The sequence below is a fragment of the Felis catus genome, chromosome A1 (genome assembly GCF_018350175.1).
Source record: "Felis catus isolate Fca126 chromosome A1, F.catus_Fca126_mat1.0, whole genome shotgun sequence".
NCBI classification, from domain to species: domain Eukaryota; kingdom Metazoa; phylum Chordata; class Mammalia; order Carnivora; family Felidae; genus Felis; species Felis catus.
Genome location: NC_058368.1, coordinates 132,877,008 through 132,902,142, shown reverse-complemented (window position 1 = coordinate 132,902,142; position 25,135 = coordinate 132,877,008). Strand labels below are relative to the sequence as shown.

Here is a 25,135-nt window from a genome sequence, read left to right as displayed (position 1 = left end):
CTTTCAAATGAAAATTCTACTTAAAAACCAAAAAGAAGTTGAAAAGAAAAACATGCATTTGATTTTCTATCATATAATGAAACTTTAATTTCATCCATTCAGTGTCTTCTATAAACCAACAGCATTACAAACCTATTGTCACTTAAATTGATGACTTTTAATTTTTGCATATCACCCATTTCCTCTGGAAGTGTCTCAAGTTTATTGGAATGGAGAAATAGCACAGTTATATTTTTCCAGCTTCCAATCTGAAAGAGAAACATAAAATTGGGGATCAAAATTCTGGCCTACTGCTTAATAGACATAGGTAAAATACAATTTTCCAACATTTTTCTCATTTATAAAAGGAATCATATTTTTATTAATTTTCATGTATAAAGAAAAGTTGGTATCTCTGTAAAACATTATAATTATTATTCAGAAATTAAATAACTTAGTTACATAATTATTTCTGAAAGAAAACAGAAAAAAACCCACTGGATAGCCATAATAAATAATATGAAAAAAAATTCAAGGCAAATTTAAAATATTGTACCTCTGGGGGTAACTGTTGTAAGTAATTATGATCTGCAGCAAAGGTTCTTATATTAGTCAGCTGTCCAACAGATGAAGGCAAAGCTTCAACTTCATTGAAGCTACAATCCAGTTCTTCTATTGATGCTAACCTTTAGTTGAAATAAATGACATACATTATTTTTTAAAAGTTTCCTATATATAATCCAAAACTTTAGAATATATAAACATTTGAACTTGACTTTAACAAATCTAGCAAAACTCTATCTCCACTAAACTTATTAAAATAGGTCTATCTTTGCTTTAAATCTATCCAACCTATAACCAATTACTTATTTAAATGCTTATGGAATCTCCCTTAGATGCTACTTTTGCATTTATCTGAAAATATATATGGCTGAATGAAACATATATATGATATACATATCAACATAAATATATAAAGCTGAATGAAAGCCAAGTCTTCTAGTGATTCAGAAAAATCTTACCCTCCTATAGAGTCTGGCAGATACATTAACTGATTTTCATCTATTTTTAGAGTTGTTACATTCTTCAATGAACCTATTTGAGGGAAGAAATAATATTCAATTTTCCAGCTGGAACTAGAAGCAAGTCAATCAACAGTTAATGTGAGTATATATTACATTTGACAGGAATCATGTAGAACTTTCTTAGTCAACTTATCTAAAAAAGAAATCAACCTAATCTCATCTCCTCACTCCTCATCTCATAACTCTGTACTCCCTTACCCTATATTTTCAATTTTCACCTATATATCACCTTTTAACATTAGTGTGTATTTATTTTACTCCCGCTAAAATGTAAGCTTCACAAGTGTAGGGACTTCTGTCTGTTCACAGTTGTAGCCCTGCTCCTTAAAACAATGGCATGGCACAAGTGACTACAAACAAAAAGGAAATAGTAAGTGTATAACAAACTATTCTATGTACTCTAAATACTAAAACAATAAAAATTGAGTGTGGAATTAAAAGTGGCGAATAAATCATAGCAGAATTTGCAAAATGTAACATGAGCCAAAACAACTACATAACCTGATAAATATGTATAAATATTTTTTGGTTCCTATGTTTAAACATCATGAAGATGGCAAGGTTTATGTTTTTGGTTCTTTAAACTAATTCAATTTCCTTGAAGCATCATCAGACTACAAGCAACTACACATATGTAGGCTCTCATAGGATTTGCTAAACTGGTTTGTTTTTTCATCTGTGAGCCTAAAATGAAGGAAGACTTAAAAAAAGTTACTAGATGAGGGCTATGATTAGAAGTTAAACAAAGTTTCAATAACTTAACCTCTTTTTAAAGAATTTAAATTTTATTAGAGTGATAAAAATTTCCGTAAAGAAAAATGCAGTAAATGTCAACTAAGAAGTAAAATGTGTAAGTGATCACATGAAGAAAAAATTCATATAAGATTCGTGACTGGCAGTATAAGAAAATTAGCTCACAACGAGGGTCCCTGGGTGGCTCACAGCGGTTGAGCATATGACTCTTGATTTTGGCTCAGGTCATGATCTCACATTTTGTGAGTTTTGAGCCCCACATCCGGCTCTGCGCAGATAGTATGGAGCCTGTTTGGGATTCTCTTCCTGCCCCTCCCACATGAGCTCTATCTCTTTCAAAAAACTAAATAAATAAATAAACCTAAAAAAAATAAAAACTAGCTCATCACAAATGAAATTTGATATATGAAAACTCTGAGTCAAGCAATGACAAAAAGGGAATTTCTGAAAGTTCACATTAGTAAAAACTAATTATATGAATTAGAAAGCAATACAAACCAATAGTCTCAGGCAGTTGTTGAAGTGAATTGCTTGATAACAGGAGGTCCTGAAGGTTTTCACATGCTGAAATTCCTTCTTCAATCATTTCAATATTATTCTTAGAAACATCCAAATATGTGAGCTGTTTCAAACTACCAATAAACTAGAAGTAAAAAATGGGAAATCTAATGACTCTATTAAGCTTATTTATGCCAAGTTTAGGTAATAAACTCAATACCAAGTTATAATTCATTACTACACATTTATATGAGAGAAAAGATTCAATTTTTTAGTAAATGCCATGAGTAGGGGTGCCTGGGTGGCTCAGTCAGCTAAACATCTGACTCTTGATTTCAGCTCAGGTCATGATCTCTACGGTCTGTGAGATTGAATCCCATGTCTGGCTCTGTGCTGACAGTGCAAAGCCTCCTTGGGATTTTCTCTCTCCCTTTCTCTCTGTTCCTCCTCTGCTCACACGCTCTCTCTGTCTCTCAAAATAAATGAACAAATTTTTTAAAAAATGCCATAAGTAATGTATTCAGTAATAAAGCTAAGAGCTCCTGCTAAGAGCCTAGCAGAGTGACAATGGGCTTATACTTTTCTTTGGGAACTCAGCTGTCACCACTGACTAGGGCGATAGGACATACAGGCAATCTCATGTTCTTCAGGTATGGGAATAAGCAAAACGTCAGCTGATAAGACACAAACTATGTGGAAAATACCCTACTTAACAATTCTCTGGACAAAACGAATTAGGATATAAACTCAATTGCAACCCCAGAGAAGGATACAGTCCAGGATATTAAAAAGCGATTATATTATAAAAGTTTACTATGGGAAGTTTCTGATTTTAATCAAGGATGTATTAATAGTAAAAAAAAAAAAGTAATTTAGTTCTATTTAATAGTAATCTGAAAATGTACAATTCATAAATCTGCAAAGGACAGATAGCAATAAGAGAATCCATTTAAAGTTTGATATACATACCCCTGGGATAAAAGTCAGTCTATTACCATCCATCCAAAATTCTTTCAATCCACTTAGTTGCTCAAGTACTTCAGGCTGTTTGGATAAGAAGGGGGCGAAGAGGTTGAATACTTTACTTGAAAGTTTTTATTTGGCAAAAGAAGCTCTAGGGAACTTCTAATGATGACTTCTACTTTAAAACATTAAATAAGTAACTGGGGGGTGGGAAGCAAAGCCAAGATTCGAGACTTTCCACTATATAACAGTTATTACAGTGATATTACTAAAAAAGAACTCAAAGATAGGCATTCCAGAAGAGTAGAACGCATAAAACTCATTTAAGCCTTTGATTATACAACAGGCTTGAGTATTTATAAAATTAATAAAGAAATAAAAATAAGACCCATTGCTTTTAAGCGTATGATAAAAAGATACTCTTAATTATTATCTGTAAAAAGATTTAGCCTTTTATGAAAACCACAAAGATACTCCCTGATGACTAAGAGAGAGGAAAATAAAGAAAAAAAAAATCTTAAATGTCCAATAAAAAAGGAAAGGTAAGTAAACCAAGGCATAATCACATGGCACACATATTCTGTTATTTTGAACTTCCAGCAATTACAAAGTGAAATATTGTTTGTAGTATGTGGTTAACAACCAAAAAATTAATGAGAGGGTTGCAGTGGACCTTCTTGGTATTGAGACAAAACTTGATCTTGGGCATTTTGCCCTTGCAGGCTCTGTTGAATGCATTCTTCAAAGGTATTTCTGTCACCACACAAACCTGTGTCGAGTCATTAACACTGTAATGGCAGAGAGTACCATCACATCTAATCAACATAATAACACAATTAATATGTAAAAGTCATGTTGTTCAGATTCACTGCTAACGTAAAAATACAGGTAAGAATTCTAAGTGTAACTTGGATAAAAAGAAATATTCTTCTGTGCTTTATCTGTTACCATTCTAAGGGTAAGTTTTAAAAAAATGTATAATGCTGGAGATCAAAATGTACAAAAATTAATGAAGTGGAAAGTTGTTGATTCACAGAATTAACAATAATGAAGATTTTTCAAATAGTTAATGTGGAAATAGATTAATACATATAAAAATGTTAAGTTTAATAAGTTAGGAAGCATAGTATATGTCTTTTTCTCAAAAGGAGTAAAAACTTCTACCAACACACAATAAAACCCATCATAAGCCATCTTCAATTAAAATAAAATAAAGAATATGAAAGAGTATTTCAGAAAATAAATGAAGTATCCAAAACAACCATGCTCTCCCACTGACATTGAAAGTTAACTAATAGGTGAACAAATGTATAATACAATAACCTATAGGGTAATCATGAAGCTGACAATATTGAGAAATTCTTGTTTTTAAGATTATCATTTGACAAGACACATGAAAAGACGCTCAATGCCACTCATCATCAGGGAAATACAAATCAAAACCCACAAAAAAATATCACCTCACACCTGTCAGAATGGCTAAAATCAACAAGACAAGAAACAAGTTTTGGTGAGGATGTGGAAAAAAAGGAACCCTCTTATACTGCTGGTGGGAATGCAAAGTGGTACAGCCATCGTGGAAAACCTTAAAGTATGCAGATACCTTAACAAATTAAAACTATGATTCAGCAATTTCACCACTGGGTATTTACTCAAAGAATACAAAAACACTAATTCAAAAAGATATATGTACCCCTATGTTTATGACAGCATTATTTACAATAGCCAAAATATGGAACAACCCAAGCGTCCATCGATAGACGAACAGATAAAGAAAATGTGTATACAGATACAATGGAACATGATTCAGACGTAAAAAAGAATGAGATATTGCTATCTGCAACAACATGAATAGCTCTAGAGCATAATGCTAAGCAAAATAAGTCTGTCAGACAAAGACAAATACCACATGACTTCACTTACATGTGGAATTTAAGAAACAAATCAAATGAGCAAAGAAAAAAAAAAAGACAAATCCAGAATCAGAATCTCAACTATAGAGAACTGATGGAAGTGGATGTGCAGATGGGTGAAACAGGTGAAAGGGATTATGAGTGCTCTTAATGAGCACTGAGCAATGTACAGAGTTGCTGAATCACACTATATGATACATCTAAAACTAATGTTAACGTTCCATGTTAATTATACTAGAATTAAAAAAAGATTGTCATTTGAAATCAACCATAATTTTAAGAAAGAAACAAACATAATGTAAAAATTTTAATGATATTTAGATCCACGAATTCCTTTCCAAAAAAATATCTAGCTTATTTTCTGAGTTCTTTTGGAGAACTCACTAACGACAAAAATCTACTTACATACTCCTTTCCTTTCTGATTCCATATCATAGCACATTTTGCATACAAAGCAAAAACAATTCAGAAGTCTAATTGCAAACTCAAAAATTGTTTCACTCAATGTTTTTCCTTTAGCTATTCAGTAAAATTATAGAAAAATATTTTATCATTGAATAAATTTCTGACCAATACCCTTAGGGAGTTAATTTTGACTTAGAAATACTTTTTTTTTTTAAAGATTTTTTAATGTTTATTAATTTTTGAGAGACAGAGGGCAAGAAGAGGGAGGGGCAGAAATATTTTTTCTGATATATTCTAGGCTGATATAACTTTCTTTTTTCCTTATAATCTCTCACATTGTCTACTTAGTGTGCCTAAAAACTTTTAGTTATCTTTTCCATGGGTTTCCCTTTTTTTTTTTTTCACGTTTTATTCTCACTACTATCAGCTACTTCTATCTGTTTGGTTACTCTTCCCTGTTAAGAATTTTCATATCTTTTCTCTTAAAAATATGTGTATATCTTTACCCTATTTTATACTTAAAAACGCAAAGAAATAGGGGCGTCTCAATGGCTCAGTCAGTTAAGCGTCTGACTTCGGCTCAAGTCATGATCTCACTGTTCAGGGGTTCAATCCCCACATCGGGCTCTGTGCTGACAGCTCACAAAGCTGTCTGGAACTTGCTTCAGAGTCTGTGTCTCCCTCTCTCTCTGCCCCTCCCCACTCATACTCTGTCTGTCTGTCTGTCTGTCTCTCTCTCTCTCAAGAATAAACATTTAAAAATTTTCAAAAAAAGGGGCACCTGGGTGGCTGGTTCAGTTGGTTAAATGTCTGACTCTTGATTTTGGCTCAGGTCATAATCTCATGTTTCATGGGATTGAGCCCCATGTCAGGCTCTGCATTGACAGCATGGAGCCTGCATGAGATTCTCTCTCTTCCTCTCTCTCTCTCTCAAAAATAAACAAATAAACCAAAAAAATACGAAGAAATAAATACATTAATTTTCACATGTTCTCAAATATAAGACTTATGGACAGAGACTGGTGTGAACTTACCACTTCTGTGAATTCATTACTTCCCAAATCCAATCTTTCCAGCTGGGTCAGTCTATTCATGGTTCTATGTACAAGGGATTAATGAAGAATTAAGTATACAAAAATATCAATTACCTGGAAGCTTTCAAAATTAATGTGTTAAATGTTCTTATGTAATACCTTATGTATAGGCTTTCACATATTGAGAAAATAAAAACAATTTCTCAGAAAAGTCATCTATAATTAATTTCTAAACAAAGCAAGTTTTAAATTATTCTCTAATTTTGGCTTCTCACCAGGTTTTCATTTCTATTCATAAGTAACTGCAGTAAGTTTAAACCCTGTAGACCAGAATGTGAGTAACTGGCTTTCATTTTTTTCACAGAAAAAATTTTCATATAAGTCAATTAATAAATTAGACTGGCAGCTACATAGTTATTATTATCTTCTTTCAAGCCTTGTCATATATTTATAAACCTTCAATAGAGCTGATTCTGAAAATTAATACTCAAAATTCTAAGAACAGTAAATATGACATTTCTCCCCATATTTTCAAATTAAATTCAATACAACTCAAAATAAAGTTTTATGAGAATCACAAATATGAGTAGCTGAAATTTATTTTAAATTAAAGCTAGAATACACTATTTTTAACTTCCAACTTAATATCAATATTTTTCTGAAATTATAGAGACTTGAGAAATGTACAAAAATTCATAATAAACTAAGTTGTAGTTTTCTGTCTCCATCAAAATGGCATTTTAAAAACCTTAACTAATTAATTCAAGCACATATTTATACTCTTAAGTTAGTATTTTTACAGAAACCTAGCATTTGACAGATTGAGGTACTACTAGCTACCCAGATAAAGAACTCTGTGTTATGATTTTTTTTGGATATGACAAAATGAAAGCAAAATACAGTTATTATCATATTATCAATATGTATTAATATGCTAGTAAGTTAAAAATTAACATCATTAAAAAGCAACAGCCTCCTTAAATCACAACACAAGAACAACAGACTATTTTTATCTTCGCTGGGAATTTAACAAATTAGAAAAAGCAAAATAAAATTCACTTAAAACATTTCTCTGACTTTTTGGTGAAAAAACTAACAAACTTAAGAACACACATAAATGTAATGACACTATGTTACTGACCTAACATTAGAGGACGCAAATTTTCCCCAGCCCTTCCATTTTAAATGTGCCATTCTATCAACATTCCTTTAATTTAAATTATTTCACACCAGATTTTCTCAAAGCTGCTTTATTTAACATAGATTTATTAAGGGCCTAGTCTCGGGTACTATAAATACTATAATTCTACTTCCCTTACTCAGATCTTTGTCCAGAAAATCTCTAAGTCAGTTCTAGTTTGCTTTGTAACAAAGCAAAAGGTGTATCCAGGATCCTTCTGAAGAAAGATTAGATGCTATGATATTAAACTCTTAGGTCCATAATATCATATTAGGTAAACATTTGAGAAAAGTAGAGAGGTCTTTGAGGAAGGAGGCGAAGACTGAAACAAAACAATCTTATTTTTCTTAATTCAGTATTCTTAAAATGACAAAAGAACACAGCAAATCCACACACAGCAGTTAAACACTACATCAACAGGGTAAGTAATACAAGAGTACAAAAAAAAGCGCACTGGAAAAACTCAATTACGAATGATAGCTTTAGAAATTGAGGTTTTAAAAGTGATTTACAAAAACGGGAACAACACATGCACATAATTAAGAAGGAAATATAGGGGTGCTGGGGTGGCTTAGTCGGTTAAGCGTCTGATCCGACTCTTCCTGATTTCAGCTCAGGTCTCGATCTCACCGTATGTGAGATCAAGCCCCATGTCTGGGTCTGCACTTGGAGGTGGAGCCTGTTTAAGATTCTCTTTCTTTCTCAAAACAAATAAAAACAAAACAAGGAAATATAGTGTAAAATCCTAGAAGCATCTCCATCTCAACTTGCATTATTGGCAACTTTGATCCTACTTAGACACCTCAAAAGTCTATCTAAGACAAAATTTTATGTTTTCACTTTCAAGTCTTTTCATTTAAGATCCAGCTTCTTTCTTCAAGGATAAACTAAAAACAATATCCCTCAAATTTCTTCCTGTGTACTTCTAAAAATTCCTTTGTATTTGACTCCCTTTTACCATTTCTTCTCATGTCACAGAGGAAAAATGCCCATCTTTTGTGTGCTTGGTCCCATGCCCTCCAGTATGAAGATGATATTAAATTTCACTTAGCTACATATCTAAAACAGCTTTTCCATGCACTAATCTTTGATTATAAGAAGGTTCATTCACATAAACGTGAATGCATACTACTTTTGTAACATGCAAAAACTACAGTCTGTTTATAGTTTGTGAGGTCTCAAAAGTGTTAATCATGAGTCTTAAGAAGAAAGTAGGTAAGAATTGTATTTTAAAATACATTAGACAGAGCCCAATTTCAAGTTAAATAGGGCGATAAAATAATGGGTTAAAAGTATGATATCAGATAAACCATATTAATTGTAAGCTTAGCTAGTTGAGTAAACAATTTACATCTTTGTTTTCAAGTTTTATTTATTTTTGAGAGACAGAAAAAGGACGGAGGAGGGGCAGAGAGAGAGACGGACAGAGGATCCCAAGTGGGTCCCCCCTGCTGACAGCTGAGAGCCCAAAGCAGGACTCACAAGCCGTGAGATGATGATCTTAGCCGAAGTCAGACGCTTAACCGACTGAGCCACTCAGGAGCCCCTACATCTTTTTTTTTTTTTTTAAGGTAGGCTTCACGCCCAGCAGAGAGCCCAACGTGGGGCTTGAACTCACATCCTGAGATCAAAAGTCAGATGCTTAATTGACTAAGCCACACAGGTGCCCCAATTTATGTCATATTTGAATCTTTTAGCAGTCAGGTTTTGAACTAATGAGTCATCAATGCCAGTACCCCATCTGTAAAATACTTAAACCTTTTTGAATTTAATATGGTTAATTTCCATTTTAATTTATACTCACAACCATCACTACAAGCTCCAATCATTCGTGCGCTGAGCAATGACTCAGTTAATACATAATGTCTTCTGGGAATCAAAACGAGATATGCTCTTTGTCCTCAAAGACGTACATTCATGGGGGGAAGGTTACAAGTACATGTGCACGTGCATATTAGTTGGTCAGGTAAAATGGGAGTAAAATGTATATATAAAAAAAGAATTATGTGGTAAATTTCATAACAGATATAAATAAGATGCCAAAGAAGAGGTAACAATTAACTCTTGACAATTCAATCACAATAGAAGTCGGCAACATTTTCTATAAAGGATCAGAAAGTAATTTATGCTTTGTATACAGTCTCTGTCACAGCTACCTGACTCTAACATTAGAGAGCAAAAGAAGCCATAAGCAGTTCATAAATGAATGTGTTTCCAGTGAAACTTTACTGACAAAAATAAACAGTGGGCCAGATTTAACAAGACTGTATTTTGCCAATGCTTACACTGTAAGAATGTAGCAATGAATTCAGTGAGTTTTAAGGTACTCCTAAATGGACATAGACTACAGGGCACTTTGAGTCTGTAGATCTGTTTTAGTTTTATCTTATTTGCTCTTGGATGGCCATCTCTTCTGATGTTAGCTTACCAGTAGGGGGCCCTCCATCCCACTTCTAATTTACAATAGACTACAAAACCAGACAAATTCTTAGAAATTATAGTTACTCGACTTCACATGAAGACCCTATCGATCTCACTAACGAGTCCTATATATGAAAGCTCTAGTATATGAACTGGGACCTATATTGGGGACTCAGGTGGGCTTTATGTACATATTATTTTCATATTTTAACACAAGACAGAGTTCCAGAAAGCTATGAAATCACTACAAAATACCAACAGCTGCAAAAGTTTTATATTCAATACTAATTAAAATATGACCACAAATGTCAGTCTTTTAAAATAATTTTCACTCATATTTTAGGTATTACAAAGTTAACATTTCTCTAAGGATGTAAGAATTCAAAATTTTTGGGTGCCTGGCTGGCTCAGTTAGTAGGGCATGTGACTTCTGCTCTAGGGGGTTGTAAATTCAAGCCTCTCATCGGGTGTAGAGATTACTTAAAAATCTTCAAAAATAAATCTTTAAGAATTACTTAAAAATTCTTATTTTAGAAAGGATAACACCTTTACTTACTTTGGCAACATTTTCAACTGGTTTTCTCTAAGCTCTAATATCTGGAGTTTAGTTAATCTGCAAAACAAAACAACAAATCAATAATCTATGGCAAAGACAATGAATTTAATTATGATGTAATGTCACGCCCTACAGTTTCAAAGCAACCAATATTTATTGTGTAATTATAAAGTAAGAAAAGACGATTTCTGCTCCTCAGAATTAGTGGGGGAGGGGGACAGTTAAACACTTCTACATACTTAAAGCACATAATGTACTTAAATATAAATCCTACAGCATTTTCTGTGAAAATGCCTTCCCAAATTATTAGCCGGTAGTAGATTAGAGAACAATAATTCATCTCCAGAGTCTTGCTCTGAGAGAAAAAAGAATAAAAGAATGTAAGGTGATATAAAAAAGGGGAAATCCTCTGGCTGTTCAGTGATGCACATTCCAAAAAAATTAGAGGGAAAATGAGCAGATTAGGCAGTCCAGAGGTACTAGCTAATACCACAATGTTAATCATATTACAAAACATAAATGTATCAAATCAACATATTTGTTTATATTTGTATACCTTAACACACTGTATACCTTTGTATACACTGCATGCCTTTGTATACCTTAACACATTTGTATACCTTAAACTTAAACTATGTGTCAAAAATTTTTTTTAAAAAAGTGGTCCAAAAGCCAGACACAGAAAAGGAATCTATCAAGTACACTAATTTTTATATATTTACATATATAATGTATATGCATATTACATATATACATATATATAGGTGTTTGTATATAAATATATGTAGCATGATAACATAGCTCCTACAAAACAGTCACTGGACCACAATGCCCAGAATTCATTTTTTCTTAATTGAAATATAGTTGACATATGACATTATTAGTTTCAGGTATACAACATAATGATGTGATATTTGTATATAGTGTGAAATGATCACCAAAGTAAGTATAGTTAACATCGATCACCATAGTTACAAAAGTTTTTTTCTTATGATGAGAACTTCTGAGATCTATTCTCTTAGCAACTTCCAAATATGCAATTCAGCATTGTTAACTATAGCCACCATGCTGTACATATATACTCGTAATTTATTTTATAACTGGTACTTTTTGACCACCTTTACCAATTTTGCCCACTCTCACCCAATGGCAACCACCAATCTGTTCTCTCTGCATCTAAGAAGCTCAACTTTTGTTTTGTTTTTTTCTTTAAGATTCCACACATAAGTGAGATCATACAGTACTGTCTTTATTTATAGACTAAAAGGTAAAATTAGCGTGCCACTGAACAGCACTTTCTCTAGTAATTAGTTTAAAAACAGTAATAATTCTGGGGCTCTTGGGTGGCTCGGCTGGTGAAGCATCCGACTCTGGATTTTGACTCAGGTCATGATCTCATGGTTCGTGAAATTGAGTCCTGCATCAGGCTCTGAGCTGACACCACGACAGCCTGCTTGGGATTCCCTCTCCCTCTCTCTCTGCCCTCCCATGCTCACATGTTCTCTCTTTCACTCTCTTTCAATAAATAAATAGACATTAAAAAAAATAAAAATAAAAACAGTAATAATTTGATACCTATTATTCATTCATTCACTGATTTGTCTTTTCATTAAGAAAAATTACTCAGACACTATAATGACAAGAAGAACTGCATGTTCAGATATTGGTAGAGGTGTGTAATGGGGTAGACCCTGGAAACACACTTTCTTTTCTCCAGAACTCTGAGTCCAATGGAGAAAACATATAAATCAATAATCAGATCATTTTCAGATGTGATAAATGCTAAGAATAAAGCATTCTGTATCTCAAATATACAGAAATTACCCACATTTAAACCATTTTTGCATATTTTAAATAAATACCAATTCAAGTCTTACATTGCCTTTTCTTCTCAATATTCACTGCTTATAATTTACTTGGGAAAATAAATTCAAAGACAAAATAACAAGTTCTGAAAAAACTATAAAAACCACAATGCTTGAAAATAATTACAAAAGAAGAGCCTATGAAAGTGTAATTAATAGTATAACTGAAGCAACTTGTTTTGTAACCTTTGTAAGAGTTAACAAGAAAAGCTTTCAGAAGAAACTGTAATTTACCTGCCGAAATTAGCTGGCAAGAACTCAAGGAAAGCATCATTTAGATATAGCTGGGTTAGGTTTAACAGCTGAGAAAATCCATCAGGAAGCCTATATAAAATATATCAGAATTTAAGTTAAATTAATACACAGAATTTCAGTCTCTTACTGAATCTCTCTAAGAATGTGTCTACCCAGCACATGCTCTTAACAGATAACAGGCACCTTTTTACTTTTATGAGGCATCTTCAAACATTTCCCTTTTGTAATAATTTGTCTGTTTCAATGTTTATAATTTCATCTCTTTGTAAAAAGGAAATGAAACAGTATTTGTCTCAAGAAGATAAAATGTGCATTAAAAGATCAAGTCTGAATGAGCCAAAATACAGAGAAATGTATTTAGTACATAACTATGACATCAGCAGACACTACTGAAATCTGCCTTATCTATAACATCAGCCCAAAGGATTAGATAAGGAATTCCAAACCTTGACAGTTTTGACTTTTGGGGCTGGATAATTCTTTGTAGTGGGGAGGCTGTCTTCTGCACTGTAGTATGTTTAGCAGCAACCCTGGCCTTCAGCCATGAGAAGCCAGGAGCACCACCTACCCCCCACATGTTGTAAAAACCAAAATTGTCTCCAGAATTTGCTAAATGATCCTTAGGGGCAAAATCATTCCCATTTGAGAACCACTAGTTGAGATTATTTTCAATTTCAACATCAGGCCCTTAAACAATCACAAAAAGACTGCATAATTTTATAATAAGCAAATGAAAAGAAATAATTTAAAAAAGCTAAATAAAATCTTAAGGCCATCTGAGAATCTATGTATGTATTAACTTTACCTTTATTTCCTCTGGTTTGCAAAACAAACTACAGATCTATAACTGGATGCTAGAGGAATATTTTCAGCTAAAGATGAAACATCATCTGTACATGTTTTTCCTGGATTTTAACAAGTACAAAATTCTCTTGCAGTGAGACATCCCAGAGTCTTTGACTGATGTTGTTTCTCTCCTACATCACACTCCTTCATCTACCACAGCAAATGAAGCATCACTGTTCAGAAAAACTCATTAAATACAGTACTGTAATACATGAAAGTTGGTTTTAGTGTTCGACTTAGCTATATTAAGCTATGCTCTATTCATCTTTTGTTTCACCATTCCATTTTTGCAAAATTTAACAGTTTTGGTGTCAGGAAAGCGTTCTATTTATAGCCACTACCATCATAAAAGAATATTTATGACCTCTGGTATACGGTGTAACCAATCACATGGTTTTGTTGTTGTTTTTACCTTCTTGATCTTTCACTGTCTTTTATTATTTTCGAAAGTTTTAATGTGCTGCACAGCTGATTTGCAAGTGAAGATATTCTTACATTGTGCAAATATCACTGAACAAGGAGACCTGGATTCTAGCCTCGTTTCTGATACAAACTATCTGCGAGACCTGGAACAAAACACCTGCGTTATCTGTTTGGATGTCTAATTTACTTTTGTAAAATATGGGTTTAGAAAAAATACTTAAGAGGTTTCTTTTTAATCTAACATTAAAATTTTGTACAGATTTAAGGCTGATATCAACTAATCATTAAAATATAGAAAGCAATTTTCTACTACTATCTCATAGATGTTTTATTCACAAAAGTAACTTATAACTCAACTGAGAACTTACTTGGAAATAGGGTTTACACTGGCCTCCACAACTGTCAAAACTTTACAATTTTTTATATTTTCTGGAAATTCCTGTATTCCTAGAAAATGAACAGATAATCAATAATCAAATTAAAAGGATCTTTTATAAAAGATAAAATAATAACATAAAATTACCATATACCTTGCAGATTCAAAATTTACCAACTAAGTAGGATCTAGATAAATTGACACCAACATCAATCTAACAGAACTACCTCTACAACGATTTCTCTCTTTTCTCTTCATCTTTTTTCATGTGCCTCTTTATAACTGTCAATTACTAATTTTATCTGCCTTTTTTTCCTTGAGTTCTTCTGAAAATTAGTTAATACCTTCTCTATTTGATGATGTGAAGGATACAAAATGCAGAACACTTAGCAATCTACCTATTTTTCTGCTGTACAAAGATGAATTACTTTTTTTAATGCTGGGCTCCAAATTAAGGTGGCCCCTAACATATGTATATATGTAAGGACAAAACTGAAAACAAAGCTGAAGATAGAAGAGGTTAAAAAAAATATATATGTTTGATATGACAGCAGATATGCCAGAAGGCAGCTGCTGAGCAAAATTTCTGTAAAATACCATACAAATGTTGTGACAAGCCAAATTACAGTAAGCTTTCTAAGCACCTACTCTTATTTTCACAAACTATCTCTGCAAAAATATATTAATAATTTGTGAATAACTCACAAACTTTAAGTAGCAATGTTGTAATCCAAACTAAAAGAATGTGAAATCTTTTTCAAATATTCCAAAAACTGTTTGTAAGATTCATTCCTGTAATGACACAGTATGATTATTCCACATGGTTGACACTAAAAGATCATTTAAACTTCTTTCAACTTCATCCCTGTATCATTCTTTTTTAAAAAAATTTTTTAATGTTTATTTGTTTTGGAGAGAGAGACAGAGTGCGAGCAGGGTAGGAACACAGAGAAAAGGAGGCACAGAATCTGAAGCAAGCTGCAGGCTCTGAGCTGGTAACACAGAGACTGACACAGGGCTCGAACCCATGAACTGTGAGATCGTGACCCGAGCTAAAGTCAGATGCTTAACCAACTGAGCCACCCACACATCCTCGTCACTATATCATTCTAAGTAAGCAAGTTTACCACAGTGCCAAACACAGGATTTCAGGTGATGAAATATGAATGGCACAAAATCACCAACTGGCAAATAGTGCAGTAATAACTGTCCAGTCAAAATTCATATAATATTAGTGGGTAAAATATTGATGAAAAATTGGATATTAATATAGTCTCAAAGTTTCTCCAAAAAAGATACTTACTAATCCTAAAAGGAATAGAGCAATTATAGTGAAGAAATCTCACAGGCACCGTCCTAAACTGCTTCAAAGTTAGCATCACTAGTTACCAGCATCATCATGTGGCACCTAATCTAAGATGCACTGAGAAGATGCAATATCATTACTCTCATATTCTTGCCAAAAATATGTAACATGAAGTTAATCATAGCAAACATCAAACAAATCCAAATTTAGGGAAATTCCACTGTGGAACTGGCAACTAACTTTAAAACTATCAAGGTCAAAAAAGACAAAAGGAAGATTGAGAGCTACTCAGGTAAGAGACCCAAGAGTACAACTGGGAGACTGTATCAATGTCAGTATCTATCTTGTTCTAGAATATTACAAAAAGTTACCATTGGGTAACAAGCACATAGGATTACTCTATAATTCTTAGAACTGTACATGCATTTACAATTATCTCAATAAAAATTTCAATTAAAGAAATCTGGGCTCAATGATTCCTACGGGAAGGTTTTAGTACCATTGTTTTTATTACAAATTCAATTTCTCTAACAGTCAAAATAATTCATTTTCTCAATTTCAGTTTTAGGAACTTTTGCTGAAATTTATAGAGTTCATGTAAATCTCCAAATCAGCAAATATAAGCAATGATGGATATCTTATGATATTAAGGAATTACTGTTAGCTGGGTTTAAGTATGGCAATAGAGTGATTTCATCTTGACACACTTATGTATGAAAAAGGTTATCCACGATTTGCTTTCAAACAATCAGAGATGGCCAAAATAGGAGGTATGGATGGAGGTAGAGTTAGGAGGTATTTAAGAGATGAGAGGTAGGAGGTATTTAAGATACTGATAATGGAGGAGGTAAGAGAGATGGAGGTAGGAGGTATTTAAGATACTGATAATGCTGAAATTGATAGGTATACAGGCTTATTCTATTATTCTACTTTTGTGAATGCTTGAAATGTTTCACTATAAAAGATTACGACTGCTCAGTTACTAAAAACAGACTCAGACACAAAAGGACTTCAAAACAGTTACTATTCTTAAAGGGGGAAAAATGGAACATTATCTATTTTTTATTTTTAATCTTTATTTATTTTTGAGAGAGAGAGAGACAGAGAGTGAGTGGTAGAGGGGCAGAGAGAGAGAGAGAGAGAGAGGGAGACACAGAATCAGAAGCTGATTCCAGGCCCCAAGCTGTCAGCACGGAGCCCGACGCGGGGCTTGAACTCATGAACTGTGAGATCATGACCTGAACTAAAGTCAGACGCTTAACCAACCGAACAATGCAGGTGCCCCAAAATGGTACATTATTTAAGAAATAAACAGAAACTTCACAAATGAAAAATAAACTATCTAAATGAAAAATCCACAGGACAGGATTAAAAGAAGATTACACAGGGTGCCTGGTTGGCTCAGTCAATTAAGCAGTTAAGCATCTGACTTCAGCTCAGGTCACGATCTCGAGGTTTGTTGGTTCGAGCCCCGTGTCGGGCTCTGTGCTCGTAACTCAGAGCCCAGAGCCTGCTTCAGATATTCTCTCTCTCTCTCTCTCTCTCTCTTTCCTGTCCCCCATCTCCCACCCTCCCTCTCACGCTCTCTCAAAAATAAACATATTTTAAAAAAGAAAAAAAGACTAGACACTGTAGGAGAAAATTTCAGTGAGCCAGAAGTCATGGCAACAAAAATTAGCCAATCTGAAACACAGGAGAAAAAAAAGAATGAAAAAAAAAAAAACAACAACAAAACTGAGAATACACAGACAATTTCAAACAGGCTAACATGTATTTATCTATCTTTAGAAGTTTATTTACCAGCCTACCACTAAAAATACATGCTCTTTTTTTTCTGTTTTTGTTAATATATTGTCAAATTGGCTAACGTAAAGTGAGCTCTTGGGTTTTGAAGGGAGAACCTTTGCTTTCTCTTTCTTTACTACTTGAATTGGACATGGCAGTTATCAATGTCACCAGATACTTCCAAACTCCTCTCCAGGGTGGCAATGCCAAGTTTCATACCACAGCATCTATACATATTCTATTTTTGTTTTAAAGTTCATTAACTTATTTTTGAGAGAGAGAGAGAGAGAGAGAGAGAGAGAGAGAGAGAGAACACCTGTGCAAGCACAAGAGGGGAGGGGCAGAGAGAAAGAGAGGAAGAGAGAGAAGAACCCAAGCAGGCTCCATGCCACCATCGTGGAGCCTGAAGCGGGGCTCAAACTCACAAACTGCAAAATGATGACCCGAGCCAAAATCAAAAGAGTTGGGTGCTTAACCAAATAAGCCACCCAGGTGCTGCTATTTATACATATTCTTGTTGACATCCACTATTATCTTTAAATGCCAAGGTAAGGGGTTGAACCTCACCAGCAATAATATAAATTTAAATTTAAATTAAAGCTAGGTATGTTCTTGATATTTTCTAGTGATACTGAATATACTTTCTAGGTATTTTCTAATGATGCCCAATACCTTTTCATGTGTTTAGTGATCATTTTTTCTTTCTTCTTGAACACCTTGTCTACTACACATTTTTCTACTGGATTATCTTTTCATTATTGACTGTAACCATTCTTTAGAAATATTAGTACAGCAAGTTTTTCTCACACATTGTCATGTGTTTTTATTTACCTATTTTGTCATATTGAAATTTCATTCCCTTACTACTATGCTTCTTATATCTTGAACGAGTTATCTTTTCTATCTCGAAGTCATAAAAATACTCTCCTACATTTTCTGTTAATTGTAACTTGTTTCTTGTACTATTAGCCTTAATTCATTTTGCAATTTATTTTAGCACATACTATGAAGAATACCTTTGTTTGTTCTATTTCTCATATAAAAACATTGTTCCAGATGCACCTGGGTGGCTCAGTCATTTGAGCAACAGACTTTGGCTTGTGTCACGATTTCGTGGTTCTTGACTTGGAGCCCTGCATTGGGCTCACTGCTGGCAGCAAGGAGCTGGCTTCGGATCCTGAGTCCCCATCCCCCACTCACTCTCTCAAAAATAAACAAACATTCAAAACAAAACAAAACATTGTTCTAATGCTTACAAAATAGTTGTTTTCCTTATTCCATTGATTTCTAGAGGCACCTCTGTCATATTCCAAATTCTCTCATGGTTATGTTTCTAGACAATCTTTTCTTTTACATTCTTCTACTGATGTATTCCATAGTTTCATGCTTTTCTTCCATTTAGATTGTACAGCCCATTTTCTGTAAAGTTCATTTCTAGGTATGTGTGATAGATTGATTGCATTGATGGATTTTGCTCCCTATCTCACTCTCTACAATGTGGTGTTTCAACTTTTTCCATCAAAATATTAAATATAATTTCCCTATTCCTGATTCTGGGCTCAGCCATGTGTTCAGCTTTGACCATAAAACATTAACAGAGTGGATGAAATCAAGGGTTTAAATAAGTTCTGGATAATTTCCACTACCTCTCAGACTCATCTTATTGCTCTGTGAGAACATGGCTGGGATCACTTGGGCTAGCCTGATGGAGGATGAGATCTATGGCAGAGTGATTCCTGTCATCCCAGCATAGGATTTCCAGCATTGCAATGTAAATGGTCCATTTTTTTTTAATACTTTTGTTATGTATGCATGTACGTTACATATGTAGGCTTCATGCCCAGCATGGAGCCCAATGTGGGGCTTGAACTCATAACCCCGAGATGAAGACCTGAGCCAAGATCAAGAGTTGGATACTTAACCAACTGAGCCACCCAGGTGCCCCAAACAGTCTTTATCTAGTTTTGTTATGAAAGTATATTTTACCCTTATAGAGTTGTTTACTTTCCCCCATTACCCTAATCTACATGATAGTTTTTTATAAATAAGTGATTATCCAAATTCCATGAAGGTTTAGTCAAACTTGCTCTTAAAAGTAGGCTTGGTGGTTTTTCTGACTACCCAATTTAATACTGTATTCACTGGTCTTTTCAAGTTTTCTGCTTCTTGAGTTGATTCTGGAAATTTATTTTTCATTTCATCTAAGTTTTAAAATTTAGTGGCTTTATACTATTCACTCTTTTTCTTTTGAGTGAAAACTTACTTTTTAATACAATGGTAGCAATAAGAATGTGAGAGATGTTGCTTTTGGAGGTAATGGGGGACAAGAATTTTCTTATTGGTTAAATAAAAACTTAACCCTATTTGAAGTCACGAATTGGAAATACTGATCTACAAAGCATCCCTTTTACCTAGAAATTTAACACCTCAATTATACATTTTAGTGTATGTATACAATGAATTAATATTATCTATGTTTCTTCCGTTACTGCTAAGAGGTTTTATTCACGTTGCTTAGATTTTCTATTCAAAGCACTTATAACTATTTAGTATATTTTACCTTTTTGCACAACAAACATTTGCTAAATTTGACTTACTACCCATAACATCCCTATTTTTTTACACTAATTTTCTTCCTTCTTTTCTCTCATTCATTTACATACAAAATATGTAAGGAGTACCTGGGTGGTTCAGAGAGTTGGGCGTCCAACTCCTGAATTTTGGCTCAGGTCCCAATCTCACAGTCCTGACATTGAGCCCTGAGTCTGGGCTCTGTACTGAGAATCTTTCTGTCCCTCTCCCTCTGCGCCTCCTGGCTTGAGCTCTCTCTCTCTCTCTCTCTCTCTCTCTCTCTCTCTCTCTCTCTCTCTCAAGCAACAACAACAACAAAATATTTAAGGTTACTGAATCATGTTCTTTAGGAGTTAAATTCTTATCAGTCCTTTAAATAATGTGAGACAAATAATTTGTCTCAAGTGGTAATTCTGTTGAGGACACATTAAAAACACTTTAATAGATTAAAACAGTACCCCTTTGCTAAAATGACTTTATACTTTTAAAAAACTTGGGGGTGCCTGGGTGGCTCAGTTGGTTAAGCGTCGGACTTTGGCTCAGGTCATGATCTCATGGTTCAGTGCTAAAGTCAGCACAGAGTCCACTTCGGATCCTCGGTCTCCCTCTCTCTCTGCCCCTCCCCAACTTGCAGTGCTAGCTCTTGCTCTTGCTCTCAAAAATAAACAAACATTAAAAAAAAATTGACTATATGCTAACTAACTTGGATGTATGCTAACTAACTTGGATGTAAATTTAAAAAATAATATAAAAAATAAAATTTTCAAAAAAAAAATTGTATGGGGGTGGCAGCAGGGTTTCCAAGGTAGATGCGGTGCTCAGGGGCCAGAAGTGGGAGACACGGAAGAAAAGGGCAAAAAAGACAAAGGGTTTGGAATATTAGGAAAAAGGTGCAATGAACATCTGTTAAAACAATTCACTCCATAAACATATATTTCATTTCTCTTCTGTAAACACCAAGGAATGCAATTACTGAGTTAATTACATGGCTCTTGATGTGGTGAATTATACAAATTCATTTTCAAATACTGAAGTAACTTTGAGTATCTGCAGAGCATCCCACTTGGGGGATACTTTTTTTATTATTCTTATCAAATACTTATTTTTAAAATAAAACATTCCACATTTTAGAGGAGTGGCAGGGGAAGGGCATTCCACAGTTTTCATTAGCACCCACTTCATTTGAAAACTTAGCTAAATATCTCATTTCTTTGGCCTTTTTAAGTCCTTAAAGTGTCATGAAACTGTCTATATAAAAGATATTATCCAAGAGCTATAATATTTTTAGTACATGATCAAGTCTACTAAGGAGAAAAAAGACCAATTAGTTTGGTATGTTTTACTGATCTAAACTTTTATGTGGAGAAATAATAATTTCAAGAGTTCTATATTAGATTTCTATAATTTTAATATTTCATGGAAAAGTAATGTTTTTATCATCTTCCACAAATAAACATATATTTTATATTTTAAAAAATTTAAAGTACTTTATTCCATAGCTTGAGGTTTATAAAAAGTAACCAATCCTTATCTATGAAATTAGTAATTCTAAATCATCTTCAGCTTTCAGATACATAGTAATAATTTTTCCATAAACAATTACTTTTGAAATACTTTTGAATTACTTTTGAAATACTTTTCTACTTGTATAAATTGCTAGCACTGCATTTACTATGACTTCAATCCCTACAGGTTCCAAATCTGTATCTCTGGTACCCTGCCCTCTCCTTAACTTCAAAAAAGAATTTTCAAATGCCTTTTACATACTGCTTAGGTATGTCAAACAAAACATGGGCCACACTGAAATTACCTATACTTTGTATTATTCAGCAAATATGTACCAACTGCACACAGTGTAAGACACTACGCTAAAGACTGTAGATACCAAGACAAGGTCCCTTTTCTTGAGAAGCTAAAACTGAGCCAAAAAAAAAAAAAAAGTTTTCACCCCACCAGTTTATTTCCTTCCTCAGGAGTCTTCCTTCGCAGGATCTTTTGCACCTTTCCTCTTTTCTTCTAGGTCTCTTAGTGGTGGGTTGCCCCCCAGGGCTCATTCTTTGGGTTTCTTGTCTTTCACACACAAGGCGTTGGCTACTATTTCTAATCTCCAGCTGTATATACCATCTCTGTGCTGACAACTCCCATATATGAAGAGCTAGCACAGTTCCCTCTTGACTGAGAACTCCTGACCCCTGTGAATAACTAGGTATCTTATTTCAAATAAAACGTGTCCAAAAATGACCTGATTTTTTCCACTAAAAACTGCAACTCCCACAGATGACCCCTTTTCGACTGTCAGCACCTCTATCCTTCCACTTGCATAGATCAATACCACTGAGGTCATCTTCACCTCTTATCTTGGGTTCCACATGCAACCCATCTTAAAATCCTGTCGACTCAACCTTCAAGACATCTAGAGTCTGTCCACATTTCACTGCTTCTATCACGATCATCAGAGATAACATCCCAACTGGTTACTTTTCACCCTTGCACCCACAATGTTTCCACACATGACCAGCATAAATCTTTAAAATACAAATCAGATCATGCTCTGATTGATCTGCTCAAAGCTTTCCAAATGATTCCATATCATTGAGAATAAATGTCAAAGAACATACTATTACCTACAAGGCTCTCACTCTCTGACCACTACTCTTCTCGCTCTCCCATCTTGCTTACTATCTTTTAGTTACCCTGGCCTTCTGTTTCCCATACATATTATGGACACTTGCACCTTACAAACTTTACACTGGCTGTTCCCTTTCTGGTACTTCTTACCCTAGATACCTACATGGCTAACTTCTCAAGTCCTTGCTCATGTCACTGCCTCAAGGAAGCCTACTCTCAAAGCTTATGTTAGCCAGTCTTCAAAGATGGCTCATTTTATCCTTAAAGTATGCAGAACCTGAATTTTATCATGAGTTACTTCTTAATTCTCTAACAATTTCAAATATCTGTTCCTTTTTCATTTCCAATTGAATACTGCTCCTTCTTTGTCATATACCCTTTTTATAAGAATTTGACTCTGTTGCTCAAACTTAGTAAATGGAAAACACTAGATTAGATGTTACAAAATGTGGCTGTCCTCTTTATCTTACTATTGCTTCGTTACAGAAGAACTCTTTCTCTACTGCTGGGACACAGCATATACCTCCTGACATCTAGGAGCTGGCCTGGTACTATGAGCTAGTCCTGTGTCTTACTATGAACCATCTACTTGGCATTCAAAGAGAGGTCTTGGTATTCTCTTGTTAAACTAAGTAATTTCAAAGAGTATCAACATCAGACCAGGCCACTCTATGACCATGAAAGATCAAGGCAACAGCAAATTTGTACAGTTAACCTTCAAACAACATGGGTTTGAATGGTGCAGGTCCACTTATACAAGGATGTTTCTTACAGTACTGTAAATGTGTTTTCTCTTATGACTTTCTTTCAACGTTTATTTATTTTTGGGACAGAGAGAGACAGAGCATGAACGGGGGAGGGGCAGAGAGACAGGGAGACACAGAATCGGAAACAGGCTCCAGGCTCCGAGCCATCAGCCCAGAGCCCGACGCGGGGCTCGAACTCACGGACCGCGAGATCATGACCTGGCTGAAGTTGGATGCTTAACCGACTGCGCCACCCAGGCCCCCCATCTTATGACTTTCTTAATAACTTTTTTCCACTAACTTTATTGTAATAATACATTATATAAGACATATACAAAATATGTTGTATGTTATGTTTATTATACATACATAATATATGTTAGGGGTAAGGCTTCTTGTCAACAGTAGACTACTAGCATAGTTAAGTTTGAGGGGAACCAAAAGTTATACACAGATTTTCAACAGTGTACAGGGTTGGTGCTCCTAACTCCTACATCGTTCAAGGGTCAACCATCATCATGTCTGAACAAACACAATCAAATGTAATTACATCTGAATATGAACATCGTCCAAAACACAAAATATCAAACAACCCCTTCTCCCAACTGTTGAGTGACTGCTGTTTCTTTATCAATTACAATTTTAGCCTTGCTGTAATATGCCCTCCCTAACAGGTAAGATTTATTCTAATTCCCAATTATAGAGCTACCTCTACTTCTTGACAGCATTGTGTCCAGAGTAAAACCTCATATTCTAAACCCTCCCCCAAATCACCAAACAAAAGCTCAAATCCTGTAATAAGTCTTTATTTTTAATACCTTGAGACACCACTTAGATTCCCACAGTATGGGTTTTTACTCACTGCATCAAGTAATAAACCCAAACTGTTCAACCACAGGTGAGTTTCTGGTGATCTCTGCTGAAAGGGCATCAATATTCCAATGTCCTAATTACAGAATATAAGTTAATAGTGGCTCCTTAATGTTACTGCACTTGAAATGCTATGGTAATAAATAGCACAGAATATAACAGGGAGTTCCATTCAAAACAGTCAAAACCAGGAACTGCAAACTCAAATAATTATACCGATCAAGGGATAATAGATGTCTGATTTGACAAGGTATATAACATGAGTGATAAGGCCCATGGTAAGGCACAGTGAGTGCACCCCCAGTTACAGTCTACATCATTAACATACTTGGCAATGACAAGTGATCACTGGTCTAAATATTTTTAAGTTCCAGGTTAGTTTAACACATGGTTTTTCTTCTTTTTTTTTATCTTAAAATGACTTCCCAAGACATCTGTAATTTTCCTTATCATCAATTTAACTTCTCTGAACTTAAAGTGAAGAGCCTTTGCCAGCAGTTGGTCCCCAATCATATTTTCTCAGGTTCAATGAACTGCTTTCTGTTTTCACCATGAACTTTCAATTCATTCTTCCTGGGCTTTTGGACTCAATTAAAAAGAAAGGCCTTATTTAACCTCTCTAGCATTCCCATATCAGAAAGATCTGAACTACTCTTTCTGGTTTCTCTGGTTTTCTT

The 25,135-nt window shown here is 34.3% G+C and overlaps 1 protein-coding gene across 10 annotated transcripts in view; it reads right to left on the bottom strand.

Moving 5' to 3' along the window:
- ERBIN (erbb2 interacting protein) overlaps positions 1–25,135 on the bottom strand; it is a 130,931-nt gene that overhangs the window by 49,997 nt on the left and 55,799 nt on the right. For 8 of the 10 annotated variants that reach the window (XM_019834997.3, XM_011284009.4, XM_019835013.3 and 5 more), the window contains exons 5-13: positions 14,545–14,623; positions 12,887–12,976; positions 10,788–10,844; positions 6,631–6,694; positions 3,285–3,359; positions 2,316–2,460; positions 1,002–1,074; positions 536–665; positions 133–248 (exon numbers count right to left, since the gene is read on the bottom strand). In XM_019834997.3, the coding sequence (XP_019690556.1) occupies positions 133–248; positions 536–665; positions 1,002–1,074; positions 2,316–2,460; positions 3,285–3,359; positions 6,631–6,694; positions 10,788–10,844; positions 12,887–12,976; positions 14,545–14,623 (829 nt within the window). Of the gene's footprint in view, positions 1–132; positions 249–535; positions 666–1,001; positions 1,075–2,315; positions 2,461–3,284; positions 3,360–6,630; positions 6,695–10,787; positions 10,845–12,886; positions 12,977–13,712; positions 14,140–14,165; positions 14,320–14,544; positions 14,624–25,135 lie in introns of those variants that run through there. The other 2 variants (XM_019835020.3, XM_045061449.1) reach the window with 2 other exon arrangements.